General features: G+C 41.2%; 1 protein-coding gene across 1 annotated transcript in view; it reads right to left on the bottom strand.

The window, feature by feature from the left end:
- The window catches only part of LOC128650311 (TBC1 domain family member 14), a 135,576-nt gene that overhangs the window by 17,562 nt on the left and 99,490 nt on the right, over positions 1-18,524 (bottom strand). The window contains exons 5-9 of the mRNA XM_053704160.1: positions 17,851-17,957; positions 17,122-17,202; positions 14,722-14,816; positions 2,896-2,967; positions 2,612-2,740 (exon numbers count right to left, since the gene is read on the bottom strand). Coding sequence (XP_053560135.1) covers positions 2,612-2,740; positions 2,896-2,967; positions 14,722-14,816; positions 17,122-17,202; positions 17,851-17,957 — 484 coding nt within the window. The remainder of the gene's footprint in view (positions 1-2,611; positions 2,741-2,895; positions 2,968-14,721; positions 14,817-17,121; positions 17,203-17,850; positions 17,958-18,524) is intronic.

Genomic DNA, 18,524 nt, shown 5'->3' with positions numbered 1-18,524 from the left:
AGTCAAGCATGGTGGTGGGTGTGTCATGGTCTGGGCCTGCATGAGTGCTGCTGACACTGGGGAGCTACACTTCATTGAGGGAACCATGAATGCCAACATGTACTGTGACATACTGAAGCAGAGCATGATCCCCCTCCCTTTGGAGACTGGGCTGCAGGGCAGTATTCCAACATGATAACGACCCCAAACACACCTCCAAAACGACCACTGCCTTGCTAAAGAAGCTGAGGGTAAAGGTGATGGACTGGCCAAGCATGTTTTCAGACCTAAAAACTATTGAGCATCTGTGGGGCATCCTCAAACGGAAGGTGGGTGAGGGCAAGGTCTCTAACATCCACCAGCTCTGTTATGTCGTCATGGAGGAGTGGAAGAGGACTCCAGTGGCAACCTGTGAAGCTCTGGTGAACTCCATGCCCAAGAGGGTTAAGGCAGTGCTGAAAAATAATGGTGGCCACACAAAATTGACACTTTGGGCCCAATTTGGACATTTCCACTTAGGGGTATACTCACTTTTGTTGCCAACGGTTTAGACATTAATGGATGGGTGTTGAGTTATTTTGAGGGGACAGCACATTTACAGTTATACAGGCTGTACACTCACTACTTTACATTGTAGCTAAGTGTCATTTCTTCAGTGTTGTCACATGAAAATATATAATAAAATGTTTACAAAAATGTGAGACAGCCTTCAAGAAAGTTTGGAAGTTCTAGAAAATTAAAACCAGGCCTGGACACTACTGCAATCCTTAATAATGCAAAAACTAATGGTAGTGAAAACTCAAAAGACAAAGATCAAAGGTGAAGCTTAAACTAAACGGTCATCCGCTGGAATAAGCCAACATACATATCCGCCTAACTCAATGTAAATTAGATAAACAATATAATGCCTTCTGAGATACTAGATACCCTAAAGAGCAGCAACCTTCTGCACTGCCACAGGGGTATATAATATATTTATGAGCAACTATCAAAATATGTAATCATTTTATTGTAGACCACAAACAAATCAGTTGGTATTTATGAGCAGAAAAAACAAAGACCAATATGGAATGGCCTGGAAAACAAAACTGAATACTCACATTCTATCTAACAAAAGCAGAACACTGCAAAGTAACGTAAGCAGGTGGTGACTGCAATATGAACAGGGAGTTGCTGAAGATGAGACTGTGCACAAGTCCAAAACTAGGGAGGTTCATTTAAAAAGTCAAAATTCAGCTATTTTCGGTGAGGAACACACACAGTGGAAAACTGACTCCAACAGCATAAGTCAAAATTAGACGTGTCACAAGAATGCCAAAGACAAGGAATCTGTGAATGAAGATCACAAAAAGAAGGCGCCTCCTAGTGTAATACAGCAAGAGAAATCCACGGTATAGGTAACAAGGCGTGAAAATATACTCACAAGCAGAGCAGCACCAAATGTTCTAAGTTGCGCAGGCTGAGATCTTAACAGTTTCCCAGCGAACTGATCCTCAAGAGGATGTAGTGGCCCAAGTGTGCCAGGGATCCGTCCAATAAAGCTCAGGCTTCCATGTTATTTAAGTATAATTTTTTATTAAAAACAATATTTAAAAAACAATGGGTATGTACATTACCCAAAGTGGTTAAAATAATAAGTGCAAAAAAAAAAATAAAAAAAAAATTGTTTTTAATAAAAATTATACTTAAATAACATGGAAGCCTGAGCTTTATTGGACGGATCCCTGGCACACTTGGGCCACTACATCCTCTTGAGGATCAGTTCGCTGGGAAACTGTTAAGATCTCAGCCTGCGCCACTGAGCACATTTGGTGCTGCTCTGCTTGCAAGTATATTTTCACTCCTTGTTACCTATACCGTGGATTTCGCTTGCTGTATTACACTAGGAGGCGCCTTCTTTTTGTGATCTTCATTCACAGATTCCTTGGATTTACTGCTGTTTATTAAGGAGAAGAGCTGCCGTGATCACAATTATCTCGTCACTGTGCAAACAGAAGTCTACCACTATTGAGGACTGTATTTTGGGACTGTGATCTCAGACACAGGAACATCCAGTAAAGACTCAGATAAGATCAATCATTTTGTGCACATCCTGTGTATTACTGAAGACATTGTACTCATTTATGTTTTGGTATTATACGTCAGTTTGAATCTGCACTTGTTATGTGATAAATCAATTGATTTTATAGGCTGTTATACACATAATAGGTTTGTTTAGTTAAGCGCCCCCTACAGTTGGACACGATTGTGTCACCAACAGTTTTTGAAGAATGCCAAAGAGATTGAGATAACCTACTTTGTGCCCAACCAAACATATCCCATGGTACTCTTTCCCTAATTTATGTATTGTGCCCATATAATGAAAATGAGTGAGAGGAGAGATAGAAAATAGCACAGAAATAGGAAAAAAAACAGGAGAGAACAAGTAGACAAAGCAAAGTGTGATTGGAATTCCTTAAAATACCACGGGAATGGGGCCCTCAATTCCTCCTGTATGCGTTTGTAATTTTTTTCCTGTCTCTTATAAGTTTTATTTTATTGTTTTATTTAAATGAACTATATCCATAGACAGCGCTGCGGAATATGATGGCGCTTCATAAATAAAGTATAATAATAATAATAAAATACTCACAAGTCCGTGGTCTACTCTGAAAAATGCCATCTGACAGGGTTTATTCAGTAGATTTGAAAATGCGATGAAGGCATCTGGAGTATCCAAGTTCAAGATCAGCACAGCTGCAATAAAGGACATACCCTGTACCTGTTAAACAAGAGAAGTATGTAGGGTTCACTATCAGCATGTTGTACCATTTAACCTATAAACATATAGCTCTTATTATTGTGGATGAGGATTAGATAAGATGTTCTGGTTACAAAATAAAAAAACAGTACTATTACCAACAAGAAGGTACTTACATAGCCAACGTCTGGTCTGTAACATGTGTAAGCCCCTAAAATACTGTGCAGCATATCATGGTATGGCCCACCCTGAAACACATAAAAAACAGAATTTATGTTTACCTGATAAATTACTTTCTCCAACGGTGTGTCCGGTCCACGGCGTCATCCTTACTTGTGGGATATTCTCTTCCCCAACAGGAAATGGCAAAGAGCCCAGCAAAGCTGGTCACATGATCCCTCCTAGGCTCCGCCTTCCCCAGTCATTCGACCGACGTAAAGGAGGAATATTTGCATAGGAGAAATCATATGATACCGTGGTGACTGTAGTTAAAGGGCCAGTAAACCTAAAAAATAATGTTATATAATTCTGCACATAGTGCAGAATTATATAACATTATATTAGTGCAAGTTTTATATTATATAACATCTCCGGTATTTTTAATAAAATAAGAGGGTTTTCCAGACATGTCCTCTGTGCTCTACTGAGAGGGTCTGGTTTTTCTTCAGAGCGCATCGGGCCAGCTGTTTAGTCACAGCCCAGCCCGACCGCGCCATAACATTCAATGCAGCTCGCTCCTGCTGTTAGACAGAGCAGGAGCGAGCTGCATTGAATGTTATGGTGCGCTCAGGCCGGGCTGTGACTAAACAGCTGGCCCGATGCACTCTGAAGAAAAACCAGACCCGCTCAGTAGAGCACAGAGGGCGGGTCTGGAAAACCCTCTTATTTTTATTAAAAATACCGGAGATGTTATATAATATAAAACTTGCACTAATATAATGTTAATATAATTCTGCACTATGTGCAGAATTATATAACATTATTTTTTAGGTTTACTGACCCTTTAAAGAAAATAAATTATCAGACCTGATTAAAAAAAACCAGGGCGGGCCGTGGACCGGACACACCGTTGGAGAAAGTAATTTATCAGGTAAACATAAATTCTGTTTTCTCCAACATCGGTGTGCCCGGCCCACGGCGTCATCCTTACTTGTGGGAACCAATACCAAAGCTTTAGGACACGGATGAAGGGAGGGAGCAAATCAGGTCACCTAGATGGAAGGCACCACGGCTTGCAAAACCTTTCTCCCAAAAATAGCCTCAGAAGAAGCAAAAGTATCAAATTTGTAAAATTGCCTTACATATCTGATCAACAGAAGCCTCGTTCTTGAAGGCCCAAGTGGAAGCCACAGCCCTAGTGGAATGAGCTGTGATTCTTTCAGGAGGCTGCCGTCCGGCAGTCTCGTAAGCCAATCTGATGATGCTTTTAATCCAAAAAGAGAGAGAGGTAGAAGTTGCTTTTTGACCTCTCCTTTTACCAGAATAAACAACAAACAAGGAAGATGTTTGTCTAAAATCCTTTGTAGCATCTAAATAGAATTTTAGAGCACGAACTACATCCAAATTGTGCAACAAACGTTCCTTCTTTGAAACTGGATTCGGACACAAAGAAGGCACGACTATCTCCTGGTTAATGTTTTTGTTAGAAACAACTTTCGGAAGAAAACCAGGTTTAGTACGCAAAACCACCTTATCTGCATGGAACACCAGATAAGGAGGAGAACACTGCAGAGCAGATAATTCTGAAACTCTTCTAGCAGAAGAAATTGCAACCAAAAACAAAACTTTCCAAGATAATAACTTAATATCAACGGAATGTAAGGGTTCAAACGGAACCCCCTGAAGAACTGAAAGAACTAAATTGAGACTCCAAGGAGGAGTCAAAGGTTTGTAAACAGGCTTGATTCTAACCAGAGCCTGAACAAAGGCTTGAACATCTGGCACAGCTGCCAGCTTTTTGTGAAGTAACACAGACAAGGCAGAAATCTGTCCCTTCAAAGAACTTGCAGATAATCCTTTCTCCAAACCTTCTTGAAGAAAGGATAGAATCTGAGGAATTTTTATCTTGTCCCAAGGGAATCCTTTAGATTCACACCAACAGATATATTTTTTCCATATTTTGTGGTAGATTTTTCTAGTTACAGGCTTTCTGGCCTGAACAAGAGTATCAATGACAGAATCTGAGAACCCTCGCTTTGATAAGATCAAGCGTTCAATCTCCAAGCAGTCAGTTGGAGTGAGACCAGATTCGGATGTTCGAACGGACCTTGAACAAGAAGGTCTCGTCTCAAAGGTAGCTTCCATGGTGGAGCCGATGACATATTCACCAGGTCTGCATACCAAGTCCTGCGTGGCCACGCAGGAGCTATCAAGATCACCGATGCCCTCTCCTGATTGATCCTGGCTACCAGCCTGGGGATGAGAGGAAACGGCGGGAATACATAAGCTAGTTTGAAGGTCCAAGGTGCTACTAGTGCATCTACTAGAGTCGCCTTGGGATCCCTGGATCTGGACCCGTAGCAAGGAACCTTGAAGTTCTGACGAGAGGCCATCAGATCCATGTCTGGAATGCCCCACAATTGAGTAATTTGGGCAAAGATTTCCGGATGGAGTTCCCACTCCCCCGGGTGAAATGTCTGACGACTCAGAAAATCCGCTTCCCAATTTTCCACTCCTGGGATGTGGATTGCAGACAAGTGGCAGGAGTGAGTCTCCGCCCATTGAATGATTTTGGTCACTTCTTCCATCGCCAGGGAACTCCTTGTTCCCCCCTGATGGTTGATGTACGCAACAGTCGTCATGTTGTCTGATTGAAACCGTATGAATTTGGCCTTTGCTAGCTGAGGCCAAGCCTTGAGAGCATTGAATATCGCTCTCAGTTCCAGAATATTTATCGGGAGAAGGGATTCTTCCCGAGACCAAAGACCCTGAGCTTTCAGGGGTCCCCAGACCGCGCCCCAGCCCACCAGACTGGCGTCGGTCGTGACAATGACCCACTCTGGTCTGCGGAAGCTCATCCCCTGTGACAGGTTGTCCAGGGACAGCCACCAACGGAGTGAATCTCTGGTCCTCTGATCTACTTGTATCGTCGGAGACAAGTCTGTATAGTCCCCATTCCACTGACTGAGCATGCACAGTTGTAATGGTCTTAGATGAATTCGCGCAAAAGGAACTATGTCCATTGCCGCTACCATCAAACCTATTACTTCCATGCACTGCGCTATGGAAGGAAGAGGAACAGAATGAAGTATTTGACAAGAGTTTAGAAGTTTTGATTTTCTGGCCTCTGTCAGAAAAATCCTCATTTCTAAGGAGTCTATTATTGTTCCCAAGAAGGGAACCCTTGTTGACGGAGATAGAGAACTTTTTTCTATGTTCACTTTCCACCCGTGAGATCTGAGAAAGGCCAGGACAATGTCCGTGTGAGCCTTTGCTTGTGGAAGGGACGACGCTTGAATCAGTATGTCGTCCAAGTAAGGTACTACTGCAATGCCCCTTGGTCTTAGCACCGCTAGAAGGGACCCTAGTACCTTTGTGAAAATTCTTGGAGCAGTGGCTAATCCGAACGGAAGTGCCACAAACTGGTAATGCTTGTCCAGAAATGCGAACCTTAGGAACCGATGATGTTCCTTGTGGATAGGAATATGTAGATACGCATCCTTTAAATCCACCGTGGTCATGAATTGACCTTCCTGGATGGAAGGAAGAATTGTTCGAATGGTTTCCATTTTGAACGATGGAACCTTGAGAAACTTGTTTAGGATCTTGAGATCTAAGATTGGTCTGAATGTTCCCTCTTTTTTGGGAACTACGAACAGATTGGAGTAGAACCCCATCCCTTGTTCTCCTAATGGAACAGGATGAATCACTCCCATTTTTAACAGGTCTTCTACACAATGTAAGAATGCCTGTTTTTTTATGTGGTCTGAAGACAATTGAGACCTGTGGAACCTCCCCCTTGGGGGAAGCCCCTTGAATTCCAGAAGATAACCTTGGGAGACTATTTCTAGCGCCCAAGGATCCAGAACATCTCTTGCCCAAGCCTGAGCGAAGAGAGAGAGTCTGCCCCCCACCAGATCCGGTCCCGGATCGGGGGCCAACATCTCATGCTGTCTTGGTAGCAGTGGCAGGTTTCTTGGCCTGCTTACCTTTGTTCCAGCCTTGCATTGGCCTCCAGGCTGGCTTGGCTTGAGAAGTATTACCCTCTTGCTTAGAGGACGTAGCACTTGGGGCTGGTCCGTTTCTGCGAAAGGGACGAAAATTAGGTTTATTTTTGGCCTTGAAAGACCTATCCTGAGGAAGGGCGTGGCCCTTGCCCCCAGTGATATCAGAAATAATCTCTTTCAAGTCAGGGCCAAACAGCGTTTTCCCCTTGAAAGGAATGTTAAGCAATTTGTTCTTGGAAGACGCATCCGCTGACCAAGATTTTAGCCAAAGCGCTCTGCGCGCCACAATAGCAAACCCAGAATTTTTCGCCGCTAATCTAGCCAATTGCAAAGTGGCGTCTAGGGTGAAAGAGTTAGCCAATTTGAGAGCATGAATTCTGTCCAAAATCTCCTCATAAGAAGAATCTTTATTGAGCGCCTTTTCTAGTTCATCGAACCAGAAACACGCTGCTGTAGTGACAGGAACAATGCATGAAATTGGTTGTAGAAGGTAACCTTGCTGAACAAACATCTTTTTAAGCAAACCCTCTAATTTTTTATCCATAGGATCTTTGAAAGCACAACTATCTTCTATGGGTATAGTGGTGCGTTTGTTTAGAGTAGAAACCGCCCCCTCGACCTTGGGGACTGTCTGCCATAAGTCCTTTCTGGGGTCGACCATAGGAAACAATTTCTTAAATATAGGGGGAGGGACGAAAGGTATGCCGGGCCTTTCCCATTCTTTATTTACAATGTCCGCCACCCGCTTGGGTATAGGAAAAGCTTCGGGGGGCCCCGGGACCTCTAGGAACTTGTCCATTTTACATAATTTCTCTGGAATGACCAAATTCTCACAATCATCCAGAGTAGATAACACCTCCTTAAGCAGGGCGCGGAGATGTTCCAATTTAAATTTAAATGTAATCACATCAGGTTCAGCTTGTTGAGAAATTTTCCCTGAATCTGAAATTTCTCCCTCAGACAAAACCTCCCTGGCCCCCTCAGACTGGTGTAGGGGCACTTCAGAACCAATATCATCAGCGTCCTCATGCTCTTCAGTATTTTCTAAAACAGAGCAGTCGCGCTTTCGCTGATAAGTGGGCATTTTGGCTAAAATGTTTTTGATAGAATTATCCATTACAGCCGTTAATTGTTGCATAGTTAAACACCAAAAAACTCTAAGCCATCTCCGTGGAGATGTTGCCTGTACAACGGCAAAGAGAATGACTGGGGAAGGCGGAGCCTAGGAGGGATCATGTGACCAGCTTTGCTGGGCTCTTTGCCATTTCCTGTTGGGGAAGAGAATATCCCACAAGTAAGGATGACGCCGTGGACCGGACACACCTATGTTGGAGAAATAACATTAGAAAAATAAATCAAGAATATTTTTATTATGAGTTCTAATAATATCTGTTTGAGATTCTACTAAAACCTCTATTAGTGAATGACAAAAATTAAACTTTAATGAAGAACAGATTCTTTTTAAATCAAAGGGAGTCAAAATAAACTTAAATTACTAAAAATAAAAGGAAGAGTAAAGTCAAAACTAAACTTTCATAATTCAGATAGAGCACGTAATTTTAAACAACTTACATTGGTTATCAAATTTGCTTTGCTCTATTGGTATCCTTTGATGAAGAATTAAGCTAGACTGATAGAAGCTCAGGAGTGTGCACGTGTCTTTAGCATTCTAGGTCAGCAGTGTTTACAACAATGTTTTAAGCAATGTTATGCATAGTTGCAATCACTGCTGCCAGATGGCTAAAGACACATGCACACTCCTGAGCTCACCTAGGATTACTCTTAAACAAAGAATACCAAGAGATCTAAGCAAAATTGATAATAGAAGTACATTAGAATGTAATTAAAATGTAATGTTCTATCTAATTCATTTAAGTTTAATGAGTAAATAAGCTAAAAACATAATTTATGCTTACCTGATAAATTCCTTTCTTCTGAAGTGTGATCAGTCCACGGGTCATCATTACTTCTGGGATATTACTCCTCCCCAACAGGAAGTGCAAGAGGATTCACCCAGCAGAGCTGCATATAGCTCCTCCCCTCTACGTCACTCCCAGTCATTCGACCAAGGACCAACGAGAAAGGAAAAGCCAAGGGTGAAGTGGTGACTGGAGTATAACTTAAAAAATATTTACCTGCCTTAAAAACAGGGCGGGCCGTGGACTGATCACACTACAGAAGAAAGGAATTTATCAGGTAAGCATAAATTATGTTTTCTTCTGTTAAGTGTGATCAGTCCACGGGTCATCATTACTTCTGGGATACCAATACCAAAGCAAAAGTACACGGATGACGGGAGGGATAGGCAGGCTCTTTATACAGAAGGAACCACTGCCTGAAGAACCTTTCTCCCAAAAATAGCCTCCGAGGAAGCAAAAGTGTCAAATTTGTAAAATTTGGAAAAAGTATGAAGCGAAGACCAAGTTGCAGCCTTGCAAATCTGCTCAACAGAGGCCTCATTCTTGAAGGCCCAAGTGGAAGCCACAGCTCTAGTAGAATGAGCTGTAATTCTTTCAGGAGGCTGCTGTCCAGCAGTCTCATAAGCTAAACGAATTATGCTACGAAGCCAAAAAGAAAGAGAGGTAGCAGAAGCCTTTTGACCTCTCCTCTGACCAGAGTAAACGACAAACAGAGAAGACGTTTGTCGAAATTCCTTAGTTGCCTGTAAGTAAAATTTTAGAGCACGGACTACGTCCAGGTTGTGCAGTAGACGTTCCTTCTTCGAAGAAGGATTTGGGCACAAAGAAGGAACAACAATCTCTTGATTGATATTCCTGTTAGTGACTACCTTAGGTAAGAACTCAGGTTTAGTACGCAGAACTACCTTATCCGAATGAAAAATCAAATAAGGAGAATCACAATGTAAGGCTGATAATTCAGAGACTCTTCGAGCCGAGGAAATAGCCATTAAAAATAGAACTTTCCAAGATAACAACTTTATATCAATGGAATGAAGGGGTTCAAACGGAACGCCCTGTAAAACATTAAGAACAAGGTTTAAACTCCATGGTGGAGCAACAGTTTTAAACACAGGCTTAATCCTGGCCAAAGCCTGACAAAAAGCCTGGACGTCAGGAACTTCTGACAGACGTTTGTGTAACAGAATGGACAGAGCTGAGATCTGTCCCTTTAATGAACTAGCAGATAAACCCTTTTCTAAACCTTCTTGTAGAAAAGACAATATCCTAGGAATCCTAACCTTACTCCAAGAGTAACCTTTGGATTCACACCAATATAGGTATTTACGCCATATCTTATGGTAAATCCTTCTGGTAACAGGCTTCCTGGCCTGTATTAAGGTATCAATAACTGACTCAGAAAACCCACGTCTTGATAAAATCAAGCGTTCAATTTCCAAGCAGTCAGCTTCAGAGAAGTTAGATTTTGATGTTTGAAAGGACCCTGTATCAGAAGGTCCTGTTTCAGAGGTAGAGACCAAGGTGGACAGGATGACATGTCCACCAGGTCTGCATACCAAGTCCTGCGTGGCCATGCAGGTGCTATTAGAATCACTGATGCTCTCTCCTGTTTGATTCTGGCAATCAATCGAGGAAGCATCGGGAAGGGTGGAAACACGTAAGCCATCCTGAAGTCCCAAGGTGCTGTCAGGGCATCTATCAGGACTGCTCCTGGATCCCTGGATCTGGACCCGTAACGAGGAAGCTTGGCGTTCTGTCGAGACGCCATGAGATCTATCTCTGGTTTGCCCCAACGTCGAAGTATTTGGGCAAAGACCTCCGGATGAAGTACCCACTCCCCCGGATGAAAAGTCTGACGACTTAAGAAATCCGCCTCCCAGTTCTCCACTCCCGGGATGTGGATTGCTGACAGGTGGCAAGAGTGAGACTCTGCCCAGCGAATTATCTTTGATACTTCCATCATTGCTAGGGAGCTTCTTGTCCCTCCCTGATGGTTGATGTAAGCTACAGTCGTGATGTTGTCCGACTGAAACCTGATGAACCCCCGAGTTGTCAACTGGGGCCAAGCCAGGAGTGCATTGAGAACTGCTCTCAATTCCAGAATGTTTATTGGCAGGAGACTCTCCTCCTGACTCCATTGTCCCTGAGCCTTCAGAGAATTCCAGACGGCACCCCAACCTAGCAGGCTGGCGTCTGTTGTTACAATTGTCCAGTCTGGTCTGCTGAATGGCATCCCCCTGGACAGATGTGGCCGAGAAAGCCACCATAGAAGAGAATTTCTGGTCTCTTGATCCAGATTCAGAGAAGGGGACAAGTCTGAGTAATCCCCATTCCACTGACTTAGCATGCACAGTTGCAGTGGTCTGAGGTGTAAGCGTGCAAAGGGTACTATGTCCATTGCCGCTACCATTAAGCCGATTACCTCCATGCATTGAGCCACTGACGGGTGTTGAATGGAATGAAGGGTGCGGCAAGCACTTTGAAGTCTTGTTAGCCTGTCCTCTGTCAGGTAAATCTTCATTTCTACAGAATCTATAAGAGTCCCCAGGAAGGGAACTCTTGTGAGTGGAACGAGTGAACTTTTCTTTTCGTTCACCTTCCATCCATGTGACCTTAGAAATGCCAGTACTAACTCTGTATGAAACTTGGCAGTTTGAAAGCTTGAAGCTTGTATCAGAATGTCGTCTAGGTATGGAGCTACCGAGATTCCCCGCGGTCTTAGTACCGCCAGAAGAGCACCCAGAACCTTTGTGAAGATTCTTGGAGCTGTAGCCAATCCGAATGGAAGAGCCACAAACTGGTAATGCCTGTCTAGGAAGGCAAACCTTAGGTACCGGTAATGATCTTTGTGAATCGGTATGTGAAGGTAAGCATCTTTTAAATCTACAGTGGTCATGTACTGACCCTCTTGGATCATAGGTAAAATTGTCCGAATAGTCTCCATCTTGAACGATGGAACTCTTAGGAATTTGTTTAGGATCTTTAAGTCCAGGATTGGTCTGAAAGTTCCCTCTTTTTTGGGAACCACAAACAGATTTGAGTAAAACCCTTGTCCCTGTTCCGACCGTGGAACTGGATGGATTACTCCCATTAACAAGAGCTCTTGTACGCAGCGTAGAAACGCCTCTTTCTTTGTCTGGATTGTTGACAACCTTGACAGATGAAATCTCTCTCTTGGAGGAGAGTATTTGAAGTCCAGAAGGTATCCCTGAGATATTATCTCTAGCGCCCAGGGATCCTGGACATCTCTTGCCCAAGCCTGGGCGAAGAGAGAAAGTCTGCCCCCCACTAGATCCGATCCCGGATCGGGGGCCCTCAATTCATGCTGTTTTAGGGGCAGCAGCAGGTTTCCTGGCCTGCTTGCCCTTGTTCCAAGACTGGTTAGGTCTCCAGTTTTGTCTGTAGCGAGCAACAGATCCTTCTTGCTTTGGGGCAGAGGAAGTTGATGCTGCTCCTGCTTTGAAATTCCGAAAGGAACGAAAATTAGACTGTTTGGCCTTAGGTTTGGCCCTGTCTTGAGGCAGGGCGTGGCCTTTACCTCCTGTAATGTCAGCGATAATTTCTTTCAAACCAGGCCCAAATAAGGACTGCCCTTTAAAAGCTATATTAAGTAATTTAGACTTAGAAGTAACATCAGCTGACCAGGATTTTAGCCACAGCGCCCTGCGTGCCTGAATGGCGAATCCTGAATTCTTAGCCGTAAGCTTAGTTAAATGTACTACGGCCTCCGAAATGAATGAATTAGCTAGTTTAAGGACTCTAAGCCTGTCCGTAATGTCGTCCAGAGTAGCTGAACTAATGTTCTCTTCCAGAGACTCAATCCAGAATGCCGCTGCAGCCGTGACCGGCGCAATGCATGCAAGGGGTTGCAATATAAAACCTTGTTGAACAAACATTTTCTTAAGGTAACCCTCTAATTTTTTATCCATTGGATCTGAAAAAGCACAGCTATCCTCCACCGGGATAGTGGTACGCTTAGCTAAAGTAGAAACTGCTCCCTCCACCTTAGGGACCGTTTGCCATAAGTCCCGTGTGGTGGCGTCTATTGGAAACATTTTTCTAAATATCGGAGGGGGTGAGAACGGCACACCGGGTCTATCCCACTCCTTAGTAACAATTTCAGTAAGTCTCTTAGGTATAGGAAAAACATCAGTACTCGCCGGTACCGCAAAATATTTATCCAACCTACACATTTTCTCTGGTATTGCAACTGTGTTACAATCATTCAGAGCCGCTAACACCTCCCCTAGTAATACACGGAGGTTTTCCAGCTTAAATTTAAAATTTGAAATATCTGAATCCAGTCTGTTTGGATCAGAACCGTCACCCACAGAATGAAGTTCTCCGTCCTCATGTTCTGCCACCTGTGACGCAGTGTCTGACATGGCCCTAATATTATCAGCGCACTCTGTTCTCACCCCAGAGTGATCACGCTTGCCTCTTAGTTCTGGTAATTTAGCCAAAACTTCAGTCATAACAGTGGCCATATCTTGTAAAGTTATCTGTAATGGCCGCCCAGCTGTACTGGGCGCCACCATATCGCGCACCTCCCGAGCGGGAGATGCAGGTACTGACACGTGAGGCGAGTTAGTCGGCATAACTCTCCCCTCGTTGTTTGGTGAAATTTGTTCAATTTGTACAGATTGACTTTTATTTAAAGTAGCATCAAAACAGTTAGTACATAAATTTCTATTGGGCTCCACTTTGGCATTGCAACAAATGACACAGGTATCTTCCTCTGAATCAGACATGTTTAACACACTAGCAAATAAACTTGCAACTTGGAATACAATTCTATTAGAATATTATTAAAAACGTACTGTGCCTTTAAGAAGCACAGAAGATTTATGACAGTTGAAAATTAATAAACTGAAACAGTTATAGCCTCAATCCTTGTAAACAACACAACTTTAGCAAAGGTTTGATCCCATTAGCAAAAGACAACTAATTCTGAAAGCAGAAAAAAATTACAGAATAAACGTTTTTTATCTCAGTCAACTATAATCTCACAGCTCTGCTGAGAGAAATTACCTCCCTCAAAACAAGTTTTGAAGACCCCTGAGTTCTGTAGAGATGAACCGGATCATGCAGGAAATACAATGAGCTGCTGACTGAAATTTCTGATGCGTAGCAAAAGCGCCAAAAAACGGCCCCTCCCCCTCACACACAGCAGTGAGAGAGAACAGAAACTGTCAGAAAAAAGATCAAGCAACTGCCAAGTGGAAAAATAGTGCCCAAACATTTATTCACTCAGTACCTCAGCAAATGAAAACGATTTTACATTCCAGCAAAAACGTTAAACATAATTTCTTAGTTATTAAAAAGTTTTATGTACTTCTTACAGTGTAATTCCAGTGAAGTACCATTCCCCAGAATACTGAAGTGTAAAGTATACATACATGACATTATATCGGTATGGCAGGATTTTCTCATCAATTCCATTGTCAGAAAATAAAAGCTGCTACATACCTCTATGCAGATTCATCTGCCCGCTGTCCCCTGATCTGAAGTTTACCTCTCCTCAGATGGCCGAGAAACAGCAATATGATCTTAACTACTCCGGCTAAAATCATAGTAAAACTCTGGTAGATTCTTCTTCAAACTCTGCCAGAGAGGTAATAACACACTCCGGTGCTATTTTAAAATAACAAACTTTTGATTGAAGATATAAAACTAAGTATAATCACCATAGTCCTCTCACACATCCTATCTAGTCGTTGGGTGCAAGAGAATGACTGGGGGTGACGTAGAGGGGAGGAGCTATATGCAGCTCTGCTGGGTGAATCCTCTTGCACTTCCTGTTGGGGAGGAGTAATATCCCAGAAGTAATGATGACCCGTGGACTGATCACACTTAACAGAAGAAAAAGATTTTATCTACAGTCCTTAAATCTAGACGCATTATATTAGCATTATACCTTCTGGAAAATACAAAGGCTGGGAAATGTCCGTGAAATATCCAATTTTATTAATTCCAAGCTGGCTTCTCGGTCAGCTGCAGACAACCCTGAATCTAGACAAAATCAGATTACAAAAGGAAGTTAGTGAGGCCTCATGTGGAATACTGTGCACAGTTCCAGAGATCTCTAGGAGGATATAAATAAACTAGAAACTGTCCATAGGAGGCTACTAAAATGGTACATGGTCTAAAATATAAGACGTACAAAGAAAGACTCTGATCTAAATATGTATAGTTGTATAGTTTAGACGAGAGAGACGGGAAATAGGTGACATGATAGAAACCTTCAAATATATGAAGGGACTCAAGAGGAAGCTTTTTCCACAAAAAACAAAACAAGGGGTCACAATCTTAAAGTGAATGTAAATTTTTTATGAATGAGTGCCTGGTTTTTAAAAATACTATTAAAAAACCAGGGGCACTTTCATTCATGAAAGTTTAAATTGCAGTGGTTTTGTTAAAATACTTAACTTTTTCTTCTTCCAAGCCGGACCAGCGATCCCCCGCCCGCTTCTCATGCTGTACTTAGCACAGCAATGATGAAACCGGCGAAAATGTTTGCTCTGGGGGGAAGCCATGATTGGAGGAAGCCAGATTCGTCATTGCTGACGTAAGTACAGAGGCTCTGCGTGCAGGGGGATTGCTGGTCCGACCTATAAGAAGAAAAAAGTAAGTCATTTTAACAAAACCGCTGCAATGTAAACTTTCATGAAGGAAAGTGCCCCTGTTTTTAATAGTATTTTTAAAAACCGGCACTCATTCATAAAAATTTACATTCACGTTAAGTTAAAGGATAGCAGATTCAGGAGAAATGTGAGGAAGCAGTTTTTCCTAATAGAAAGGGTGGTGGATTCATATGATAAACTTCTAATTGAGGTGGTAAACACAGACTGTAAAATAATTCAAATATGCCAGGGACGTCCATACAGCTATCCTAACAAAACAGTGACATGTAATATGATTAGACTTGATGGGTATTTCTGGTTCTTATCTACCGTCAAATTCTATGTTTTTATGATGTTAAATGCATATTCATTATGTTCCACACTGCTACTTGGCATTTCCCAGAGTCAAATCTAGAGTGTTAAATGCCTATCAAATAGTTTAAATACCGACCTACATTATTAATAGCATACTCAGAAGTGCAAACTGCTTCTCATTTCCTTAACCTGAAATTGGTAGCATTGAATAGAACGTGAAGGATTTAGGTAGTCGTCAACTGACCAAAACTGTATGGTTCTATTCCAAATAATATACAACAAAAACAAGTTCCAATGTATTTCCAATAATTAGTAAACCGATATATTGTTCAGGTTTAGAATCTTACAGACCAAATGATTATATATAATTTAGTTTTCTTCACACATGAATAAAAGTACTGTGGAACAATATTGTAGTCAGCGGCCTGAAAATAACCAGCACTTAGGAGGGGATATAAAGAGATGCCAATCATATTCAAATCCATCAGAAAACCCCTTTTTGCGCTTTTTTGCATGTGTTTTTGATTAATCTATGTTGACATGTTTTGCGTGACTGTTTTATTTTGTAAACCATTATATTGTTGCACATGGTTAATTCACATTTAAACAGTCGTATTAGTCATTAAAGGGACACTGAACCCAATTTTTTTTCTTTTGTGATTCAGATAGAGCATGAAATTTTAAGCAATTTTCCAATTTACTCCTATTATCAAATTTTCTTCATTCTCTTGGTATCTTTATTTGAAATGCAAGAATGTAAGTTTAGATGCCGGCCCATTTTTGGTGAACAACCTGGGTGGTTCTTGCTGATTGGTGGATAAATTCATACACTAATAAAAAAGTGCTGTCCAGAGTTCTGAACCAAAAAAGAAACTTAGATGCCTTCTATTTCAAATAAAGATAGCAAGTGAACAACGAAAAATTGATAATAAGAGTAAATTAGAAAGTTGCTTAAAATTGCATGCTCTATCTGAATCATGAAAGATAAAATTTGGGTTCAGTGTCCCTTTAACTACTTTAATAAAAAGTTAATACTGGTCGAATCACAAATTATGAAACATCTGAACTAGCCTATAATTGTTTACATGTTTTAAAACTAACCAACAGTTTTCCGGAAAAATATTCTTCAAAGACACTGGTGGCTTATATTTGCCAGGAAAAATCCTGCGAATTGCTTATATGATGTTTTTTTTTGGCTTCTTTATACAATCTGAGAGTATGATGTTCTAGATTAATCTCATATGTAATTAATGGATAGGAACACAAAGATTTAAACATTTTTTGCATGGCAAAAACAAATAATGGTTTCCAATAGGAAAAATATACAAATCAAAAATAAATTTGCTCACACTGCTCAGTGAAAAAAGCATATAATATACCTTCATTTTCCATTTCTGAACCTCCCAAGCTAAGTGACTTCCAGCGATCCTTTGCCCGAGACAAACAAATATCATACAATTCTAGAGAACAAAACAGGTATTTTAGTCCTTTCATCCTTTTGATCCATGACATAGAAATAGTAGTGGTAAACACATACATATATGAGCCTGTGGTTTTGCTGATAGCTGTCACATGATAATGAGGGGCAGGGACATAATAAGAAAGTTTGAAATTTGTAAAAAAAAAAAAAAAAAAAAAAAATGTAAAAAAATCTCTCTTGCTCATTTTAAATGCAATTGTTGATTATGCAATTCTACTCTAATGGTCCTTTAGATCTTAGCCTAACTCTTGAATGATATATTTTTGAGTTCTTATACTTTACTTAAAAGGGACATAGGAAAAATGGACCATACATTTTTTTTCAAATTATTTTATTATTATTATTTATTTATTTTTGACATCAGCATACAAAAAGGGACTGGCAGTCATGCATTAAACGTAAAAGGTCCATTCCAGTCAACATTTTAAACTGTTGCCAAAAAAACACAAAACATTTTTTCACATAAAACACATTTTTAAATTGTGGTGGTTCTAAAGAAACCAGAACAGCCAATCAGAATCTGTTTCACCTGAAGCATAAGTAAACAGGAGGTTTTTATGTCTGTGATGGTATGAGTGAAGCAGAGTGTATGATACGCCCTGGACCACTGCATGTGCTGAAATCTTACCATGTGTGATGTTTAACTCATTGCCTATAGCAAGGCACCAGACTTTCCCTCTCACGCTTGGCGGTATCCCCTGCCACCACAGTTCCCGAACCCTGCGAGAGCAGCACCTGTAGATGAACGTAAAGAGCAAAGGATTGATGTTAAAAGAAATGATTTATGCTTCTAATAGTGTTTCTCAACTAGAGCATCTCAGTCTGCAGATAACCTAGAATTAAAAGGATATAAAAGTGCGAACATAAAATGTTCTTATGTTAGAGCATTGTATTAATGCTTGCATAGAACTAGGCCTTTAGCCCCTGAAAATGGATTAAAGGGACACTGAACCCAATTTTATTTTGTGATTCAGATAGAGCATGCAATTTTAAGCAACTTTCTAATTTACTCCTATTATCATTTTTTTCCTCATGCTCTTGCTATCTTTATTTGAAAAAGAAGGCATCTAAGCTAAGAAACCAGACAATTTTTTGGTTCAGCACCTGGACAGCACTTGTTTATTGGTGAGTGAATTTATCCACCAATAAGCAAGAATAACCCAGGTTTTTCACCAAAAATGGGCCGTCATCTAAACTTACATTCTTGCTTTTCAAATAAAGATACCAAGAGAATAAAGAAAATTTGATAATAGGATTAAATTAGAAAGTTGCTTAAAATTGCATGCTCTATCTGAATCACGA

The sequence above is a fragment of the Bombina bombina genome, chromosome 2 (genome assembly GCF_027579735.1).
Source record: "Bombina bombina isolate aBomBom1 chromosome 2, aBomBom1.pri, whole genome shotgun sequence".
In the NCBI taxonomy this organism is placed as follows: Eukaryota; Metazoa; Chordata; class Amphibia; order Anura; family Bombinatoridae; genus Bombina; species Bombina bombina.
The sequence above is the reverse complement of the archived record's forward strand: the minus strand, read 5'-3'. Positions and strand labels throughout refer to the sequence as shown.